This window comes from Rhincodon typus, chromosome 18, assembly GCF_021869965.1.
Source record: "Rhincodon typus isolate 14 chromosome 18, sRhiTyp1.1, whole genome shotgun sequence".
In the NCBI taxonomy this organism is placed as follows: domain Eukaryota; kingdom Metazoa; phylum Chordata; class Chondrichthyes; order Orectolobiformes; family Rhincodontidae; genus Rhincodon; species Rhincodon typus.
Window position 1 is genome coordinate 4,930,270 of NC_063349.1, and position 23,140 is coordinate 4,953,409.

Below are 23,140 nucleotides of genomic sequence, written 5' to 3' on the forward strand. Positions count from 1 at the left end.
TTATATTCTAGACCTCTTGAAAACAATGTTAGCATTGCATTTGCCTTCCTAACTGCCACCTGAACCTACATGTTAACCTTAAGAGAATCCTGAATTAGGACTCCCATGTCTCTTTGCACTTCAGATTTCCAAAGCCTTTTGCCATTTAGAAAATAGTCTACACCTCTATTCGTGCTGCTTATTAAGGTAATCAAGAGTTATGAGGAGAAGGCAGGAGATTGGGGTTGAGAAACATCAGCCACGATTGAATTAGGCCAAATATTCTGCTTCTATATCTTATGGTCTTGTGTTTACCTTTAAATGCATCAATACTAATTGCCTCAATCATTATGCGGTCAGGAGCTGCACATTCTAACTGCTCTCAGGATGAATCAACAACTGAATTTACCATGGCTGTGGTCCACCCCACAAATGGAACGTCTTTTCAACACCTACCTTATCAAATCCCTCCTTAATAGAAAGGACACTAAACAACTTTACAAATCAACGTATTGCTTTGTAAATAACACTGCCAGAAGATTTGATGAACTGAGATTCTATCTTCACAAGTAGCACTGTCCACAAATTGTGCCTCTGGCTCCTTTTATCATGATTTATTGCAAAGGCTCAACAACAGGTGTTTTTTTTTATGCAGAAGCAACAGAATCCTAGTTGCTAAACTACTTAGGATTGTTACAGGTAATGTATTACAGTGGTTATGGCTTCATATTCTAGTACAGAACATGTGTTTGTCTAGGGAATGAGTGCCACACACTTCACCAAGGGGAGAGAAAAGCAAGGAAGTCTGGGGGTGGGGGGTGGCAGCTGCAATGTCAACTGTTACACAATGAAAACTGCCACCAATGCTTTAATCCGCCTCATCAGACATTGAACAGCTACAAAATAAAAGTGCCTGGGCCCACTGAATCTGTGGACAATGTCCCCACACATCCATGCTCTGTTTTCCAGGGAGTTTGCACACAGAGGGGGTGGGCTGGGGGCAGGGGAACTTTGTAGCTCTATACATAGGCCAGGCAGTGAGAGTCAAACAAAGAGAATGCTGTCTGGCTCAAGAGGCATCAAAAAAAAAAGTGATGGTTTCATTGAGATGCGAAGCAAGCCTAAACTGTCAATTGCTCACTAAATTAAACCAACGAGCAGCAGGAATGGGACCAGCTGCTGAGGCTGCAAAATGACATAACCAGTTTTATTTAGGTTGCTGAAAAGAGACATATTGTTGAAGCTCATGCAAACTCACAAATAGGCCAGTGGGCGCCACTGTGCAATTCTTGGGTCTGAAAATCTACTTTACAAATCTACCTTGGGAAGACAAAGTATCTCAAAAATTTCAATACCAGGTTAAGCAAGCCATTTCACACTGCTACTATGTGGTCGCTAGGTGAGTGGTATTTTCCACAAACAGGATGGTGCCACAAATGCAAAAAGAAATTCTGCCTATCACATAACTGAAAAACACTGTGCATGAATTTCAGAGTCATTGAGGTACAAGGCATGTAAGACTGACACCCCAATGATCAGCTCAAAGAATCAAACAGCACATTGCTTTGGTTGTTGTAATAGGCAGAGTGGAGACCGTATGCTCGCAATTCCTGAAACTAAAAGTCTATTGTTAAGCGTGATTGTGCAATTGGGTGTACTCTCTGAATGCTTTCAGGATCATTCATAGCTATAGGAACAACAACTAATTTAAGACAATCAGTTAAGATTGTCATGTGGCTCATTTATACTTGCTGAAAGCAATATATAGTCATGTGGAGGAAGCCAAAACAGAAGCCTTGCATGTTCTTCTTAAATTACCCAGAAGATTGGGAAACCTTCACATCCCCATTGCTTTCTCAATGGCAGCTTCAGCCAATCAGAGATGCTTTGCCAACCAGAAAGCACTCCTTTTGTCCCAGAATCTAAATTGTTGTGAATGTTTGAAATTTAGCATTCCTTTCCTGCACTTGTCTTCACAAGTACAAGATGAAAAGCTCATGAAGTAAGGTCCAACATGAGGAAGCAAACCCCATGCTGCTCACCACCTCTAGTGCACCCCTTCAGCTGATGAATCAGTGTGCTCTTGTTGAATACCTATTAAAAGAAACACTGAGGCTAGCAAGTGTATAGAACATTCTCTGGATGAGGACTTCAATGTACATCATCAAAAGCTTGGTAGCATTACTACTGACTGAACTGTTAAGTCTTAAGACTTGCTAGACTGGGTCCATAGTAGTTGAGAGCACTAACAAGGGAGAAAAATCTATCTGAATTTGTTTGTATCAATCTACCTGTTGACGATACATCTGTCTGTGACAGTATTAGTAGGAGTGAAACCAACCAAACAGTTCTTGGAGACAAAAAACCTGTCTTCAAGTTGAAGATAGCCTCTGTGAGTTGTGTGCTAAATAGGACGGAGTTCAAACAGATCTAGCCATTTGAAACTGGGCATCCATTAGGCTCTAGGCCATCAATATAATTATCATCAACCACAATCCATAAGCTGATGGTGTGATATATTGTTACAACTCTTGACAGGATAACTCCATGAATTGTACCATTATGAAGATAAGGTATCAACCTGGTGACGCCACCAAACAGGCTTACTTCCATGCCAAACGGCGAAAGCAGCAAGTGATAGACAGAGCTAAGCGATCCCACAACCAGTGGATCAGATCTAAGGTCTGCAGTCTTGCCACATCCAGTCATGAATGGTGGTGAACAATTAAACAACTCACTGGAGGAGAGGTTCCACAAATATCCGCATCCTCAATGATGGAAGAGCCCAGCACATCAGTGCAAAAGATAAGGCTGAAGCATTTGCAACAATCTTCAGCCAGAAGTGCCGAATAGATGATCCACCTCGGCCTCCTCCATTGGTCCACAGCATTACTGATACCAGTCTTCAGCCAATTCGATTCACTCCATGTGATATCAAGAAACGATTGGAGACAAGCATGGTGGCTCAGTGGTTAGCACTGCTGCCTCACAGCACCAGGAACCCAGGTTCGATTCCAGCCTTGGGCGACTGTCTGTGTGGAGTCTGCACGTTCTCCTTGTGTCTGCGTGGGTTTCCCCCGGGTGATCCGGTTTCCTCCCACAGTCCAAAGATGTGCAGGTTAGGTGGATTGGCCATACTAAATTGTCCATATAGTGTTCAGAGGTGTGTAGATTAGCTGGATTATAGGGGGATGGGTCTGGGTGGGATGTTCTGAGGGTCGTTGTGGACTTGTTGGGCCAAAGGGCCTGTTTCCACACCGTAGAGGTTCTATGATTCTATGAAGTACGTCCTGCACACAAAAAGCAGGACAAATCCACCCCGGCCAATTACCACCCCATCAGTCTACTCTCAATCACAGTAAAGTGATGGGAGGCATCATCAACAGTGCTATCAAGCAACACCTGCTCAGGAACGCCCAGTTTGGGTTCTGCCAGGGTCACTCAGCTCCTGATCTCATTACAGTCTTGGCTCAAAGACGGACAAAAGAGCTGAATTCCAGAGGTGAGGTGAGAATGACAGCCCTTGACATCAAGGCTGCATTCGACCAAGTGTGGCATCAAGGTGCCCTAGCAAAATTGGAATCAATGGGTATCGGGGGCAAACTCTCTGGTGGTTGGAGTCATACCTCACACATAGGAAGATGGTCATGGTTGTTGGAGGTCAATCATCTCAGCTCGAAGACATCTCTGCAGGAGTTCCTCAGGGTAGTGTCATCGACCCAACCATCTTCAGCTGCTTCATCAGTGACCTTTCCACCATCATAAGGTCAGAAGTGTAGATGTTCGCCAATCATTGCACAACGTTTAACACCATTCGTTACTCCTCAGATACTGAAGCAGTACATGTTCAAATGCAACAAGATCTGGACAATATCCAGGCTTGAGCTGACAAGTGACAAGTGACATTTGCACCACACAAATGCCAGGCTATGACCATCACCAATAAGAGAATATATAACCACCTCCTCTTGACATTCGAAGGTGTTACCATCACTGAATTCCCCACTATCAACATCTTGGGTGTTATCATTGACCAGAAACTCAACTGGACTCACCACATAAACTCAGTGGCTACAAGAGCAGGTCTGAAGCTAGGAATACTGCAGCGAGTAACTCACCTCCTGACTCCTCAAAGCCTGTCCATCATCTACAAGGCTCAAGTCAGGAGTGTGATGGAATACTCCCCAATTGCCTGGATGAGTGCAGCCCCAACAACACTCAAGGAGCTTGGCACCATCCAGGACAAAGCAGCCCGCTTGATTGGCACTATATCCAAAAGCACTCCCTCCACCATCAACGCTCAGTAGCAGCAGTGCATACTATCTACAAGATGCACTACAGAAATTCACCAAAGATCCTCAAACGGCACCTTCTAAATCCACGACCACTTCTAGAAGGACACAGGCAACAGACATATGGGAACACCACTATCTCCAAGTTCCCCTTCAAGCCACTCACCATTCTGACTTAGAAATGTGTCGCCATTCCTTCACTGTTGCTAGGTCAAAATCCTGGAAATTCCATCGCAAAGGGCATTGTGAGTCAATCTACAGCTGGTAGACTGCAGTTGTTCAAGAAGGCAGCTCACCACCACCTTCTCAAGGGCAACTAGGGATGGGCAAGAAATGCTGGCCAGCCAGCGACACCCACATTCCACAAATGAATAGCAAAAATTATTGTAAATGTATTGACTCAGTCAAAAAGGACAAAATTCTTTAACTATCCAGAATAAAAGAGGTTTTCAACATGTGTCTTTAATAAATTCAAAATAACTTATTTATGGTAAACAAAACATATTATTTTAAAAAGTGGCAAACGTGGTTAACAACCAATCTATAATTTGAAATTAATGAATGTCCCTTAACCCCAAACAAATACATTCACACCACAAACAAGACAGCACAGCTCCACAGGGAAATTATTTTTAAACAAAAAGGCAAAAAGGAAAAATATCAAACTGTTAGCCAAGGATCCCAACACTAATGATAAAATGGGATGATCTCCCATGCTTTCCTGTCAATGAGGCTGAAATGCTGACCAGCCTCAAGCAACGGAACATCTTTAGACCAACTACAATTCAGATGGATAAGCCAGGGAGACATTTGAATAGACGTAACAGTTCAGCTTTTAAGATTTATGAGGAAGTCAGATATACCGATATTTGGTTACTTTCTCATGTTCCTAAAAATACTTTGCTGTGTGACCTGTGCAGCTTGCTATGCTGTAAGGTTTCTTCTTATTTTTTCAGGATGGAGTGACAGAATCTTGCATACTGGAAGCTATGGAGATCTCTTCTTTCCACTGATACACTGAAGTGAGAGAAGAGTGTTCCCAGGCAACCTTCATCACACAGGCAAACCAAGTATGCCCTGTAATTAAAACAATAACTCTCATCTCTCTCAAAAACCTTGCTTGTCTCCTTTCCAGAGTTAGTTACTTTTCAATAATTTGGAGGGGAGTCACAGCCCACACGACTGCTAAACAATTCCAAGGTATCACGTGTTTCTTCAAAACATCTGTCAAACCTTTTCAATCCACAAAGTCAAGACAGTTCCACATTCCAGTCCCTTATATTCCTTAAGTATAAATATATATTCCTAATGACATCCTCAACTCTACCGTTACCATCAAGCCAAGTGATCAACCCTAATTCAAAGCAGAGTGCAGGAGGACACGCCTGGAGAAGCACCACATGTACTTAATAATGAGACATCAATCTGGTGAAGCTAGAACATGAAAATATTTACAATACAAGACTTGTATGCAATGTACATTAGAGCAAAGTAGTTTCACAAATGGGTCAGATTGTAGCTCTGCAGTCCTACCACATCAGTTGTGAATGGTGATAAGCATTTAAACAACTAACCAGGGAAGGAAACACGAAGCATTTGCAACAACCCTCAGTCAAAAGAATGATACATCTCAGCATCTTCTTCAACAGCCCAATGTGACCAGTACCAGCCTTCAGTCAATTCAACTCATCCACTGGTATCAAGAATCGGCTATAGGCACTGGTTAAAGCAACAGGTCCGCTCAAGATTCCAGAGCAGTATTCAAGACCTGAGCTCCAGAACTAGCCTCCCACCAAAGCAAAGCTGTTCCAGTACAGCTAAAACACTGACTTCCACTTGGCAATGTGGAAAATTATCCAGGTACTTCCTTCGCATAAAAAGCTGGAGTAGGCTATCCAAACCAATTACAGCCCCATCAGTTTACTCTCAGTGGCAAAGTGATGTAGGAGTAATGGACAGTGCTACTAAGTGGCATTGCTGAGCAACAACTTGCTCACTGACATTCAGTTTGGACTTGACTCAAACAGGGAGACAAGAATGGAGGTTAGGTAAGAGGAACTGCTTTTGATGTTAAGGCAGCATTTGATTGACTATGGCACCAAGAACCCCTAGGAAAACTAGTGTAATTGAGAATCAGGCAGAAGAGTCTCCCTTGGACGGAATCATACCTGGCACAAAGGAATATGGTTGCTGGTGTTGGAGGTCAATCATCCCAGACCTAGGACATCTCTGCAGGAGTTCCTCAGGATTGTGTCCCAGGCACAGCCATCTTCACCTGCTTCATCAATGAACTTCCCGCCATCAGAAGGGTGAAATGGAGTTGTACGCTAATTGCTACACCATGTTCAGCAACATTGACAACTCAAAAGGAGAGTCCTGCCCATGTCCTATCTACCCGGGGCTACAGCCCTTTGGTACTGTCTTCCCAGGAAAGAGGGTCTTGCTGTACTGTCTGCCCAGGGACCAGATCTCATAAAGCTCAGCAAGTTTTATGGAACATGCCCAGTACCACATTCACGTACATAGCATTAACGCAGGGCACACCCACCCACCCCACCTTCTTTCACATTCCAAAGCCACTGTTTCTACTTTACTTATCCTAGAAGCTCCGACTTCTTGCTAGGGATGGATCTATTTTGTACCAATTTAATTATCTGACCAGACTGAGCAGCAAAGTAGGTAAATAAGTAATTCAACCTAACAAGCAGGCTACATAGTCTGACTTGACATCTAAACACAGTCAATTCCACCAACCATTATCCATCCTCTTCCACTTTACCTTCCCTTCACTCTGTCCACATGCATTAACACCCCCAGCCCAGAGACTAATTACCTTGATTGTAGTGTCTGTGACGCTGGCCAACACCAACTAATTCAACCTGGCAAAGGGATCAAACCTAGAAATATATCATCAGTATGTCTCAGCTATAAAATGTATACACCAACTGAGCATTTAGTCCAGAGCACAAGACCTCGGAAGGATTGAAAGAACCTAAATGGCATGCGGTGCAATTCACCAGAATTATCTCTGGGCTAAAATGAGTTCCTTGAACACATCGCGATTGGGGAGTGATATAATTGAAGTCTCTAAGATGATTCAAGTACTTGATATGGTAGATAAAAGGAAAAGATTTCTTTTGATATCAATGTCTGTAAAAATCAGAAATTACATTAAAATTAGAGGCTTTTCATTTACGGTGAAGTCAGGAAGCTCTGCTTCGTAGAAAATATAGTGGAAATCTGGAACACTTTTTCCAAAAACTGTTGAGGCTGCGGGTGTCAATTGAAAATTCCAAAAATGAGATTGACGGTTTTTTTTGACAAGAACATTAAGGTACATGGATTGAAGGCCAATAAATAGACTTAAATAACAAGATCGCCCATGATTTAACAGAAGGGTGGAATCAGCTTGGTGAGTTGGTCTCCACCTGCTCTTACCAGCTATCAAGGGAAGGAAGATAAACAACATCCTTTAAATAGTTATTTACTGTTGCTTATGGCAAACACACTGGTTTATAAATCAAAGTCACTTATTTTCCACAACCATTGCAGCTTTATGTTTACCTCAAGTATTGGCAAGCAACAGACAGATAGAGAAGAAGCAGGAGTATGTTGCAAAACTCATTTTAAGGAGGGCAGATCTGAAACCCAGAATCTTAAATTACGTTGGGAAATTAAGTATTAAAGCAGGGAAATGTTTTATGATTTTCCTGTGGTATGACGGCACAACATTTTTAATTGCTGCTCTGTGTATCGTGTAGCTGATCTATTGCTCTGCTAGAATGCAGAGGTAGCACATTTGAACCATCCTATGATTTTTGGCGGGCATAAAACAGGGGGAACACCAGTTTCCAGAGACTATATCCCATGCCTTATAACTGGCAGAAGTATATCCAACATTTATATTGAGACAGGTGAGCAAGATATATAGATATATTGGTTGGAAGCCACCTCATATAAGCAGTAGACCCCTTCTATAAGCTAATGAGAAGCCAAAGGCTTGTACATGCCCTGTCCATTTAAGATTCTGGAGGCGATTTTCGAGTTAACGCTTTCGAGTGATAGGTCAAAAAGGGACCACTGGAAACCGTTGACATGGTAAACCTTTTCATGTTGAAAATAACAGTACCCCTAGCATCACTGCAGGCCTCCCCACTAAACTGGGATCACACCATTCGACCATCCATTTGCCTCCTGCCGCCACACAATCCTGGCGCTCTACCCCATGTCGGGTAGGTCCTAAGGAAGCCACAACCGTAGTCAAACAAGCCTGAATTAATCTGGGGTTTGATGGTCAGTTGTCTACTCATCAGAATTATCGCAATTAGGCCAAAATTAAGGTGGAGGGAGGACGAAGATCATCCAGGGCTGGTCCTGGCCCTAGCCCTACACAAAAAGGTACATTACATGTTCCCTTCAGCCAAGCCACCACTTAAATGTTTGCCAGAGCTTCCACAATACGTGATCTGACTGGATCAGCATCGACATGCCAATCAGAGCCAGCTGGAGAATCTGAAGGTTGGCTCCAGTAAATACACTTGTGATCACAGTACCAGCAGCAATATGGCTCCAAGTCACTGTCTGCCATTTTCACCAGACAGATGGGCAAAAATTCAGCCCAAACATTTTAAAAAAATTTTGTTCTCCCACTGACAGCAGTGACGTCTTGTGCTTTATAAAGTTCTCGTGAAATCAGATCAGACTTGCATAATACCACTACCATTGTGGCCTTGACCAGCTCCACTGCAAAGGATGAAGACCTCGAGTGCATGCAACCAGACAGCCTTTGAAACAGAGATAGTAGGAACTGCAGATGCTGGAGAATCCGAGACAACAAGGTGCAGGGCTGGATGAACACAGCAGGCCAAGCAGCATCATAGGAGCAGAGAGGCTGACGTTTCGGGCCTAGACCCTTCATCAGAAAAGGGGGAGGGGAAGGGGGTTTTGAAATAAATAGGGAGAGAGTGGGAGGCGGATAGAAGAGGCTTGGACTCACAGGGGCCAAAAGAAAGCTGCAACATATCTTGCAACTTTAAACCAACTCTAGTCTGATCTGGAGACACTTCCAAAGGACTCAACGTTGGTCAGTTTTCATCATTAACATCACAATGTAGCCTAGCAGGGAAACAAGCTCGGAAGGCTACTGAAACAGTCAAACAACATTTCTTGCATTCTTCTCTAAAACGAGGGAGTGTTTTTAACATAATGTACTTCCTCTATCTCTTAAAATAAGAATGATTGAAGAGTGTGTAGGAACTGGGAGTCCTTGGCTCCATTATCTACAACTGATTCTTAACAAGGGAAAGCAATAAATAAATGGAAATTGCTTGGGGGCTTTCAAAAACGTCTTGACATCAGAATTAAATCAAAGTGATATTACTCCTCAGATATCAAGAGTGCGGTTACCACTCCTTTCACCCAGTGAATTCAGGCAACTACCTCAGGCTTGGTAAACACATAGTTTACAGGGGGTAAGCGGTTCTGGAATTCATGTGTGATTATTGATTAGGTTCCTTTTGAGAACAATTGCCTGTTGCCTCAGCAACAAATTAAAAACAACCAGGACTGGCTGGAAAACACTGATTCACTGTGAGGAGTCTCTCGGGGAAACATTCAGTGAAATGAATGGTCATCTGGAAATAAGCATTTAAAAATCTCAGCTTCCAGTAATGTCAAATGAGTGTTTCTGGTTTCTCGTAACCTAGGGAATACTGTAGATCAGCTGTCGTATCTTGTAACCTTGGTGGTCTAGCACCATGAGTAATCTAACTTCAAAACTCAATCTAAACCACAAATATGCTGCCTGACTGCGCATACCTCTCTCTTCTAGGTCCTTGCCTTAGTAACATCAAGATGGCACTTTTTTTTTCACAATCATTCTTCTACAGATATTTAAATTGTAGAATTCCTTACTTCTATCAGTCTCCCTTTCCTCCTACAGTCTACAGTTTTACAAAACAAATCGTGGCCTCATGTAATTGCTGTTTCTGAGTTATGTCTTCTCATTTCTGCCTTACTCTTATGTGAATATAGAAATAGAAGGAGGCCATTCAGCCCCCATGCCTTCTTTGAAATTTTATATTGACTCTATTTTCTCACACTATTCCCATACCCATTGATGACTTTAATATCTAGATATCTACTGATATCAATGTGGAACATATTCAATGGCTAACTGTCAAAGCCTGCTGGGGTAGAGAAATCCAAACATTCACCATCCTCTAAATAAAGACATTTCTCCTCACTTCAGTCATAAAGGTTTGCCCTTATTCTAATACTGCATTCCCTTCCTTTATCCTGCACTTGATCCTTATCAATAGAATCACAGAATCCTGACAGCATGGAAGTGGCCATTCAGCCCATTCTGTCCCACCCCTCTACCCTACCCCCTGTAACCCTGCGTTTCTCATGGCTAATCCACCTAGTCTGCACATCCCTGGACACTATGGAGCAATTTAGCATGGCCAATCTACCTAACCTGCACATCTTTGGACTGTGGGAGGAAACCAGAGCACCTGGAGGAAATCCACGCAGACACAAGGAGAATGTGCACACTCCACACAGACAGTTGCCCGAGGCTAGAACTGAACCCGGATCCTTGGCACTGTGAGGCAGCAGAGCTAACCACAAAGCCACCTTATTCCTTTACTGTTACAGCATCTGTCCTGAATTTGACTTTATTGGAGTATGGACAGCCAAGTGTCAATGATTAACTTTTTAAGTTATTAGGAAACCCAGGCAGATTTTAACTGTAAGACTCTTGTACATAAAATTACAGAAAGACAATTTCAGCTATCACATCATGATGGAAATAAGGGAATAAATGAGATGTATCTGAATCAGAAAGACAAATAGTGATGAGGGATAACATCAACGATAATCGCTTCATTGAAACATGGTAAAAGCATCTAATTTTACTCTGAATAATTCTAAAGCCTTCAATATCCCATTGCAGGTAATAATCACTTGTTGCGTTAGTGTTTCCTGGAATTGCCCTTCACCAGTTTGAGCCTATATCACCTTCATCCTGCAGTTGTGGTTTAACTTGACATAGAATATCAGATTAACGTTTTTTTCCATTATTATCTTGCATACAACCCAAGATCCTATCCTGTTCAGCCTCATTCAAGTTTTCTTTCCCTCTCCAATCACAAATCTTCCTCCATGTAAAGATTCTCTAAGGATCTTACCTTTTGGAAGAAAAACATGTTGCCTACAAAAGGAAATGGCTTCGGGTGCTTGATTCCAGCCCTTTTCAACTGAGAGTATGGTGCCACTGAGTACCTGTAAGGAACATGAAAATAACCAAAAGAAGTGACAGTGCTTTTCTGGTGAATGTTTGCTCCTTCTCTGAAAATAATTCCTGCTAAGCAACAGTTCTATAGGTGTCCTCCATTACCTCAACAATTAGGGCATCCTTCAGATAGGAGTGTCAATGAGATAAGTGACTTTAGAAGGAGGGGAGGGCATTGCACTGGAACATTGTTGAATATCCCGATGATAGAAGGATGCTAATATATATTATGTTACTTCTTCAGAACAAATCTAACAAAAGTACAATTAGGCTCCCAATGAAATCGAATTTCAGAAGTCCTGAAGATTGGGCTAAATGTACTAAAATGCTTGAAAATTCCAGCAAAGTGCCCAGTGGACACAAAAATGGTAAGAAAACTGATATTTGCTCATTTGTTATAGATAGTGGATGAAGCAGAAAATATTGTCTGCTTGTTTAAACTGAGAGGAGAGTTAGGATAACAGCTGTTTGGAGCAGGAACACCAGCACATGCCAGTTGGGCCAAATGGCATGATCTGTGCTGTGAAATTCTGTGCATTATATAAGACAGCCGTGGAAAAATTTAAGAGGCATGGTGGTGCATTGCAATCAGAGCATTCTAAATGTTAGTAACATAACACGAAAGGTTTTAAGCTTTGTTTAAGGAGCAACAGAAGAATCAATGCAAAAAAGAAACTGTTAAAAGCAATCAATCAATCAGAAACCGATCAGATAAGAATGCAACAGTGGTTAGTTAGTGGCATGGAAGAGAAACTTGAACAATCAACACACGTCATAATCACTGTTACGACCAATGGTGCAAAGAAACAAAACTTCAACAAGGAAGCCTGATAAACCAAACAAGTATTACAGGTGCGGACATGGACATTCCTTATCGACCCAACACCTTCCTCACCCCAGAGATGTTGAAGGATCAGGAAGTAAAGGCAGCAATGTGGAAGCATAGGTGTCTATTCATGAGTGAGCTGTCACAAAGTTGGCTTCTGTATTGATCCGAAGAGCAACGAAAGTGAGGGGCACTGGGACATTCTCAGAATATGACAAGCTAGGAGATAAATGCACGTGCTTGCTTACTGTAGAAATACTAATGTTTTCAAGGTAAAGGCAGTACCTTAGATCCCTGAGAGGGAGAAACCATTTCAGTCAATTTTTCAGTCAAAAAAAATGAGGTGGGCAATCCAACTGAACTTCACCCCAGTCCTGCCATTATTGATGTCTTGCCAACCTGGCTTATTCTAGATGACCTTGAGAAATGCCTGAAAGCACTAGGCACAGTGATGATCTTGGACTTTGACAAGATCCACAATGTACTGCTGAAAACCTGCATTGCAGAGCTGAATGCCACCTTCCAGTACTGCTGTGCCACAGGCAACTAACCAGTTGTGAGGAAAATAACCTAGGTAATTCCTACTCGCATTAAAAAAGCTAAATCTGAGCCTGCTCCTGACTGACTCATCAGCCTTCTTCTATCATCAGTAAAATGTTAAGTGGAATCATTAAAAGTGTCATCAAACACATCGAGTAACCAATAACCAGCTCACTGATGATCAGTTCTGGTTCTGCCAGAAACACTGGTCCACACGTTGTTTCAACCACGTTCCCCCCAGTGTCCTGACTGATTCATGAGTTCTCAAGCCACATCACATTGTTGTTTGTGGGTTCTTACTGTGGATAAAATGGCTGCTGCTATTTCTTACATTACAGATGCAACAACTGTTCAAAACTACTTCATCAGATGTAAAGTAACTAGGACATCCCATGGTTGGGAAAATGCTAAAGGTAAGTCATTCATTTCTTTTAAGTGCTCATTGAACATGGACATCAATGGCAAGGCCAGCATTTATCACCTCTGAGAAGGTGACGTTGAGCCACCTTCTTGAACCACTGCAGCATGTTTTGCAGGTACAACCCAAGTAATATGAAAGAGGGTGCTCCAGGATTTTAATGCAACGACAGTGAGGTATCCAATGCAGGATGGTGAGATGGAGGGAAACTGTAGTTGGTGGCATTTCCATGTTTCTGCTGCTGTGGTCCTCCTAGGTAGTAGAGGTCATTATTTGAAAGGATGGAAAGCTCTGTCAAAAAGTCTTAGAGTACATCTTATATATGGTACACACTGCTGCCACTATGCACCAATGGTATAAGAAGTAAATGACTAAAGTGGTGAATGGAGTGCTAATCAAGTAAAATTACTTTGGACAAGATGGTAATGAACGTCTTGAGTCTTGTTTGAGCTTAACCATCCAGGTAATTGCATGGTATTCCATTCACAGTTCTGGCATGTGCCTTGTAGACAGTGGAAAGGTTTTGTGAAGTCAGGATCAGCCTCTGATAGGTGCACAAAGTCACGGCAATTTTGTCTAACTAGTCAACTAACAGTGATTCCAGGATATTGATGCCAAGGAATCCAGTGAAATTGGAAGTCGAGCGAAGTCAAGATTAGATTTATTTTCGTGGTTAGAAATGGAGATCTCCACAGTGCCATTCCACTATTGAATAAGATTGTGATAGAACCCTGACTCCATATACCCAGCTTTCTCCCATATCCCTTAATACCTCTAGATAACAGAAACCTATCACAGTCTTAAAATTGCACCAATAATCATTTGCGGTTGAGTCGTCCAAGTTTCTACCAATATTTCATGTTGAAGCTTTTCTTAATTTCATTTCTGAAAGGTCTGAATCTAATTTTTATACTGTGCCAAAAATTCTTAGACTCACTAATCAATGGAAATTTTTTTACTCTATTGACCTTATGTTCTCATAGCATCTTGAAAATTTTTACCAAATCACTCCTAAATCCTCCATATCAAAGCAATAGTTTGTTTAATTTTGCATTTGTAATTTAACCCTAAAGCTTAGGTATCATTCAGGTAAAGCTACTGCATTCCCACATGGCCAACATACTACAGTCATTTCTGAAGAAGGGTCTAGGTCCGAAACGTTAGCTTTCCTGCTCCTCTGATGCTGCTTGGCCTGCTGTGTTTATCCAGCGCTACACCTTGCTATCTCATACTGCAGTCATTGCCTAGCACTTGAGTGGCACAAATGTTATTTGCTCCTTAGCAGCTCAAACCTGCAACTTGTTCAGGTTTTGCCATATTCAGGCAATGTCTACTTCACTATCAGAGGAACTGAGCAGAATTGAACTGTGTGCAATCATCAACAAACATCCCAATTGCTGACTTCAAGACAGAGCGAAAGAACTTTAGAAAGCAGCTGAAGATGAATGGACCTAGGACATTGCAGAAATTCTTCACGGCAGAATTGTCTTGGGCCTTAGATGATCAAGTAAATGCCACTTGATAGCACTCACAGTAACATTTTGGATCATTTTGTTAAGAACTGAGAGTAGACCAATATGGCCATAATTGGCCAGATTGGATTTTATTGGGTTTTTTTTTTCTAGACAAGACACACCTGGGCATTTCCCAAATGTTAGGTAGATGCCCTTTTCAACTTGCATTCAAATTGGAGAAATGCTGACTCAGAAGCTGAGGGAGAGGAATAATCAGCAAATCACCTAACCCTTGTTTGAGCTGATGGTATGACACTTTATGGTGTCTACCATCGAAGTTGAGAATTTCCAGGCTGATCCCTTCCAAATGTATATCAGCCTGCTGCCACCTATTGTGGATCTGTCCTGATGTTAAGACAGGACATACAAAGGATAATTATGGAGGAGTGCAAGGTACTGACTAGTCCAGAAATATACATAATGCCAAGTAGCATTTTTAAAGCACCAGTCACCTCAGAAGTAAGTCTGCTTAAAAACATACTGATCATTGTTGTAACAGAAGGGCGCCTCTGCGCACACTGATAGCTTCAAATGAGAAAACTTTTCTGTCCTGTAAAGGTAATGTAGGGTTAGCCAGACTACAGGATAATCAGTAAGTTATAATGGTTCAAGGGTCAGAGTGATGCTATGAACAGATGGCATGGAGTGCGGAATATTTGATCACTGATTAAAGCTAGTTGTTATTCCAGATGTCACTGTTTTTTTGAAAGTTAACCTAATATGTATTCAAAATGTGATTCAGAGCTTTGTCATTCCCTTCCCCCACATGTTCAAGCTCATCATTTGAGCTCAAAATTTGAGCGCAATTTTTTCACAAGCAGTAATTGGGGACACCTGGTAACCTGTCAGGTTTCAATAGTCAAACAAAAGTTGATGAAATATTAATTCCAAATCACCTGCTTTTTACCATACATCCTTCATAAAGAATTCTGAAATGTCAAATCTTGCATTTATATTTGTTGCAGTCATTTTTGTCCACGTTTGTCGCTTGGCAACCAGTACCTGCTCACACAGGCCAAGCTGGACTCAAGGTCCTTCCATAACTCTCATCCAGCAGCTGTCTGCTGAATGGTAGAAGATCAATTAGTGCAAGATTTTTTCAATAGAGTTGAGGATTAACCTATTTTTGTCTCCTTTACATAGTGCTGCTAGGACAACAGTATGAAAGGAAGTGGCATTAAATTAATTAACATCATCTTCTTTGGGACTCTCTCTTCTTCATGCACTATGAACCTGTTTTTAAAAAAAATGCAATCCAAATAATTGCTGTAGGCCCTCAGTGTGAAAACTGAAGAAAACCACGCACGTATTATTTACTGAAAACAAAAAATGTTGGAGATCAGGCAGCACCCATGGAGAGAGCAAGCTAACGTTTCGAGTCAAGATGACTCTTCATCAGAGCTGATGTGAAGTGTGGAGGGGATGACATTTATGCAACAGTAGTGGGCGAGGGGGAATGCTGAGGAAGAAAAGGTGTTGAGCACCTTTTCACCCCCAGCACTCCACTCCACCCCCCCCCCCCCACAACAGTTACATAAATGCCGCCCCTACACACTTCACATCAGCTGTGATGAAGAGTCATCTTGACTCGAAACATTAGCTTGCTCTCTCCATGGATGCTGCCTGACCTGCTGGGATTTCCAGCATTTTTTGTTTTCAGTACAGATTCCAGTATCTGCAGTAATTCGCTCCTACATGTAATTATTTAAGTCTCAGGTTCAATAACTGCCATTGTGTTGAATTAGCTCGGGCAGAAGGCAGGGCAAGTCCAACCACAAACTAGTAGCCACCTGCTGAAAGGTGTAAACATTCCTGTGGCTCTCGATTAGTCACAAGTTGTACCTCCCTGAGATTTTCTCTATGACTAAACAGTCCGCAAATACTTGGAATGTGAGCTCATGAAGACTGGACGTGGAGTGGTGCTGTGGGGAACTTACAGCTTTCAAAGTTGTTTCTCAGTCATTTGGTATAATTTTGGATACCAGCACAGTTTTATCGTGCTCGGTCATATTCTCCAGAGCCATCCGAGATGCCCGGATAGCTTCACTGCCATCAATCCTTTTTCTTGGTATTAATACAAGTGACCAGTATTATGTGAGGAAGGATATCCACATGAAGTCTTTAGGGAGAAAGCAGGAACAGGGTACTGAGTTGGATGATCAGCCATGCTCATTTTGAATGGCACAGCAGACTTGAAGGACTGAATGGCTTATTTCTGTTTGTATGTTCTATGTTTCTATGTCTATGCAATTTTTCCTTTTCAATAACATCCTGTTCTCACACAGTCAAATGGAACATATGGATCAAACTCTTTACTACATTGAATGCACCAGATGCTTGTAAATAGTCTGATTGAGACTGATCAGAATTCAAGGTACTGAGTCGTTTCCTGAATGACCATTCTTCCGAAGTGGTATTCCAGCTCCTGTGACAATTATTGCTATTTTTGACTATCCACTCTCTTTGCTATTATTTTTTGATGCTAAACTCGAATCATCCATGGCAATCCATACAGGCAGCCTGGAGCCCCGTCTTCATAAGTGGAGAATTCATTGTGAATAGCCGTGTGCACTCAAGCGGATGCCTCTGGTGCACCAGATGTTCTGTTCCATTTGATCTCAAAGCAGTCGCAAAATATACAATCACCGCCTAGCTGCATGAAGTACATCCAGGTTTGTTAAATCCGACCAAAGACAGTACGTCACTTTACTATAGTCACTAACAGGAGGATTGCGGGAGAGGCACTTATCTATTTCCAAACAGTGGAATCAGAATAGGGAAAGAAAATAGGAAAGCATTTGAAATTTGACAATGAATGATGCCAGGGTCAATATTCCAGCCGGTAGCTGTCACCATAAAGGGAGCTTGGAAAAGGTCAGGTTTTATTTTCGTGAATTTCTGTGTTTCTATCTCCCAGTCAGAGGGTTTGATTTTCTCTGGTTACACCTTACATTCGGTTTCTGGGACATGCTTAAGCTCAGAACTTTAGTGAGAATGTTATAAATTTTTTTTGGCAGAGCTGCTGGTGCAGTTTGTGCTTCCCTCACTTCCCCTGTGTATTTTCATCACCATAGAAATTCATCAACACTCTTATGTGTGTTTCCAAAGGTAGTTTATCTTGGAGTTTCTAAAGAATCTCTCTTGGACTTATTTGTTTGATATACATAATCCGTACACTTTTTTTTCCCACCAGATCTGGGACACATTTCTTCAAAGATACTAAGGGGAGTGGAAATCTACTGTTGCAGAAAGATAGTAGACTGGTGGTTATTTTCTGGGAATCCTGGTTTGGATTTGAACTTGCAACTCAAGAGCAAGTCAGAGATTGAAAATGACTCAAGCTCTCCTGAAGAGACGGAAAACAAGCTCTATCAATACATCCCAGCTGAAGAAATAGTCCCAATTTGCTACCAGAGATAACAAGGTGTAAAGCTGGATGAACACAGCAGGCCAAGCAGCATCAGAGGAGCAGGAAGGCTGACGTTTCGGGCCTAGACCCTTCTTCAGAAAAATGAAAATTTGCTACCACTTGGTTGTTCCACATAAGTTAGAAGTTCCATCCATTATGAATTAAACAAGAGAAGTTGGGCCCATCAGCTCAGGTTTCTTGGGTAGGACAAGTAACCTTGGAAAACCAAAATGGCATCCACAGTGTGCAGGTACTTGGGGAACAAATCACACCGAATATCAAATTGGTGCAGACAGAGTGAACATTTTCAAGAAATATCCACAATAAGCTGCTCACCACATTGATTAACGCATTATACTAATATGATGGGAACAGTGACCGTGTCAGTTTGAACATGGTCAAACAGACTCAGAGAGAAAGAAGGGGAAAAAATATCATTTTGGACTGAGACCATAATCAGATTTCTAACCAAAGCATTAAAACAGACAACATGGAGCCAGTTGCTTTGCTCTTAGGATATGAGGGTGATTCAGGACCATTTCCAGATCTCGATCCTGCCCTGGTTGTGAGAGACAATAACTGGATCGATCAGCCAATGGCAGCTGGAGGCCGGGGTCCAATGTTGAGGTTTCCTCTAAAGAAATAGTTAAAAGCATAAAATAAACAGCTGCCACAGATGTCAGGTATACCTTGGAAGAAGGTAAGTCCCTCCACAGGATATCCTACAGCCACAGGCTGTTAAGAAATGACCATGGGAGTCATTTTAACAATAATGAAAGCAAGCAAGATTGGATGAACTGCACTACATACATATCTCATTTCTATGCAAGTTACCTCGTCACTAATGTGATTTAAATGTGTCATCAACTACTTACAGGTTAGTTACGGATTGATTTTGTCCGAGTGTTTATCTGGTTCAAGAGTCATAGAGTCAAAGTCATAGAGCTCTGCAGCATGGAAACAGACCCTTCGGTCCAACTCATCCATGCCGACCAGATATCCTAAATTAATCTAGTCCCATTTGCCAGCATTTGACCCATATCCCACTAAACCCTCCCTATTCATGTACCCATCCAGATGCTTTTCAAATACTATAATTGTACTAGCCTCCACCACTCCCTCTGGCAGCTCATTTGATACACACACCACCCTCTGAGTGAAAACGTTGCTCCTCAGGTCCCTTTTAAATCTTCCCATCTCACCTTAAACATATGTCCTCTAGTTTTGGACTCCAGTAGCCTGGGGGAAAGAACTTGGCTATTCACCCTGCCTATGCCCCTCATGATTTTATAAACTTCTATAAGTTCTATCCTCAGCCTCCAATGCTCCAGGAAATATCACCCCTGCCTATTCAGCCTCTCCCTTTAGCTCAACCCTCCAACCCTGGCAACATCCTTGTAAATTTTTTCTGAACCCTTTCAAATTTCACAACATTCTTCCTATAGCAGGGAGACCAGAATTGAACACAGTGTTCCATAAGTGGCCTAACCAATGTCCTGTACAGCCTCAACATGACCTCCTAACTTCTATACTCAATGCACTGACCAATAAAAGTTATTTGATTCCCTCTACAATTCTTCCAGATTACAAAAGACTGCAGGGAGTGATGTGACAGGGTGCTGAAAGAGCTTTTGCTGATTTCATGTTTATCACACAAACCACTCCAAGGCATGCATACATTATGAAGCCTTCCACTTCAAATATAGCAATACTAGGAAAATGAACAGCAGTTACACAGAGCAGGACGAGTTTCTCGAAGAGGGAGGATGAGCACATCTTTTAGCAGGAGGCTATCTGCTTAGCAGGTTCAGGGTATAATTTTCCTGCCTGAACTAAGTGAGATTTATGCTTTATTAGCTATGTCCTCACTGAAAATTGTCACCTGCTACAGTCATAAACTCATCTCAAAGCAGAAAGAACTGAATTGTCAATGACAGCTAAGGTGATCGTGGCAAAGAATATTGGAGTCTGACCCCCTCGCTAAGCTGAAGTTGGAGACATGTGCAAGATCTTGTAGTGCGCCACCACTATTAGAAGACTTTCTATTCAAATTAGATTTCATTCATTCTTGCCAGAGAAAACGGTTGAATGAGCATAGACTTTAGGAGAATTTAAGGCTTCCCCTTGGTGAAAGATACTATTAGCTGAATGTATCTCACTTTCCGAGTGCTGCATACTAAATCTGTCATATATCAGAAACAAAGGGATTCTAATTCCTCAATGTCCAGCTAGTGTGACCAAAGACAGCAAAAATACAGATCAATACCCAAAATCATGGCAGTAGTTATGACAGTTTTGTTCTGTAGCAGTCTGCTGTACCATTTCTCTGAACAACAACAGCTATCCACTGACAACATAACTGATGACTTCAATCTGCCGTCATTTACAGATATACAGCAGCTTATCAATACAGCTCAGGAACAGAGGAAGGGTGAAAAAGAAGATGAAAGTGGGAAGAGGAGAGAAGAAACCAAGACAACACCTTTCTGTCAGCTCAGTGATGGATAGTTTTGAAGAGGAGTCACGCTGGGCTCGAGGTGATTACTCTGTTTCTCTCTCCATAGATGCTGCCAGACCTGCTGAGCTTCTCTACCATTTTCAGTATTTGTTTCAGTTAGGGGCTTGCTTATTTTCTCCAGATGACTTACAGAGGACGATGTGAAATCCCCTGAACAGCTTGGTCTATGTTTCTGCCCAGACTGACCGTGAACAACCTATTTAGGGGCAACAATGGAGAGTGCAATCTCAATTTCCATTAGGTCCAAACCAAACCATCCCTCTATTACAGGCTACAATATATCTTCTTGATTACCATGTAAAAGTGAAAGCCATTAAATTAAAACATCTTAATACACATTTCTAGACATACAAACATATGAATAAAGGTGCAGGAGTCAACCTTTGAGCCCATTTTGTCACTTCAAAAGATCATTGCTGTTCTCATTCTGGTATCAAATCAACCTTCCTAGATACTTCCTGCACCCTTTGACTTCCTTGTCAATGGATCTGTCTAACTCAGCCCTAAATATATTCAATGATGTTGCCTGTACCTCTTTCAGGAAGAGAATTCACAGACTAACAACCCCTCAAAGATAAAAATGGCTCCTCATCACTGTCTTAATTGAGAGATCCCGTTTTTAAACTGTCGCCTAGTGCCAGTTTCTCCCTTAAGAGCAGACATCCTTTCAGCATCCACCATGTCAAATCCTTTCAGGATCTTATATGCTTCAATAAGATCCCCCTTCATTGTCCTAACATCCAACAGATAAAGGCCCAATCTGTCCAATGTTTCCTCCTAAGACAACTCCACCATCACAGGAATTAGTAACGCAAAGTTCTCTGAACTTCTTTGAATTCAATGTGTCCTTTCCTAAATAAGGGAGTCAAAATTGTACACAGTATGCCAGATGTGGTTTCACCAATACTTGAACAAAAGCAAAAATTGCCTATCTTTGCACTAATTCTTCTTGCAATAACAGACAATATTCTATTTATTTTCCTAATCACCTGCAAACGTATTGTGATTAATGCACCAGGACACCCAAATTCCTCAGTAACAGGGTTCTGCAATCATTCTCCAAAAAGAAACTATACAGCTTCCCTATTCCAACTAAATAAAAACCAGAAGAGCTGTGGATGCTGTAAATCAGGAACAAAAACAATGTTGCTGGAAAAGCTCAGCAGGTCTGGCAGCATCTGTGAAGGAAAGAACGGACCCGAAACGTTAATTTTGTTTTCTCCTTCACATATGCTGCCAGACCTGCTGAGCTTTTCCAGCAACTTTGTTTTTGTCCCCATTCTACCGGATGCTCAATTCACACTTCCCTACATTGTACCCCATCTGTCATATTTTTATCCCCTCACTTAGCCTCTCTAAATCCCTTTGCAGATTCCTTATGCTGTCTTCACAACATGCTCTCCTACCTATCTTTGCGTTATCATCAAATTTAGCAACTATAGGTTTGGTTTTTTCATCCAAATCATTTATATAAACTGAAGATAATTGAGGCCCTACGACTGATCTCTATGGCACTCCACTTCTACATCTTGCAAGCCCAAAATGGTCCATCTATACCCACGCTCTGCTTCCTGTTTGCTAACAAATCCTTTATCCACACTTAAATGTTACCCCTACACCATGAGCTTCTATTTCGAGTAGTAACCTTCAATGTGGCATGCTATTAAATGCCTTTTTGAAACCCAAGCAACAAATGACATGTCTCCCTTTTTACATATAACATGTTAATTCCTTAAAGAAGTCTTATAAATTAGCCAAACAATTTCCCTTTCATAAAACTATACTGACTCTGCCTGATTGTATTAATATTTTCTACATGCCTTGCTGTAATATCCTTAATGAAGATGCCAACATTTTCCTTATGAAAGATGTTAGACTCACAGGCCTGTGGTTTCCTGTTTTGTGTCTCCTTCCTTTCTCGAAAAGAGGAATTCCATTCAGTATTTTCTAAACTGATGAGACCTTTCTGGAATCTAGGGAATTTTGAAGAATTAAACCAACTGCATCTATTTTTGCAGCAGACACTTCATTTAAGACCATATGAAGAACTCCATCAAGTCCAGGGTCATGTCAGTCTTTAAGTTCTAATAGTTTCCTGATTACTCTGTCACTGATCATTTCAATCATTTTACGTTCCACTCTCACTTTCACTTTTTGATTCACAATTATTTCTGGGAATTTATTTGTATCCTCTATTGTAAAAACCGATACAAAATGTGTGTTCAATTCATCTGCCATCTCCCATTATTAATTCCCCAGACTCTTTTTCTGTAGGACCACTGTTCCTTTTATTATGACTGTTTAAGATATCTAAAGGAATTTTTCTGTAAGATCATGTTTATGAATTTCT

General features: G+C 41.6%; 1 protein-coding gene across 6 annotated transcripts in view; it reads right to left on the reverse strand.

Moving 5' to 3' along the window:
- LOC109934949 (thromboxane-A synthase-like) overlaps positions 1-23,140 on the reverse strand; it is a 110,020-nt gene that overhangs the window by 32,330 nt on the left and 54,550 nt on the right. For all 6 annotated transcript variants that reach the window (XR_007264072.1, XR_007264073.1, XR_007264071.1 and 3 more), the window contains one exon: positions 11,462-11,555. Coding sequence is in view for 3 of the 6 variants with exons in the window: in XM_048607564.1 (XP_048463521.1) it covers positions 11,462-11,555 (94 nt within the window). In the remaining 3 variants the exon portion in view is untranslated. The remainder of the gene's footprint in view (positions 1-11,461; positions 11,556-23,140) is intronic.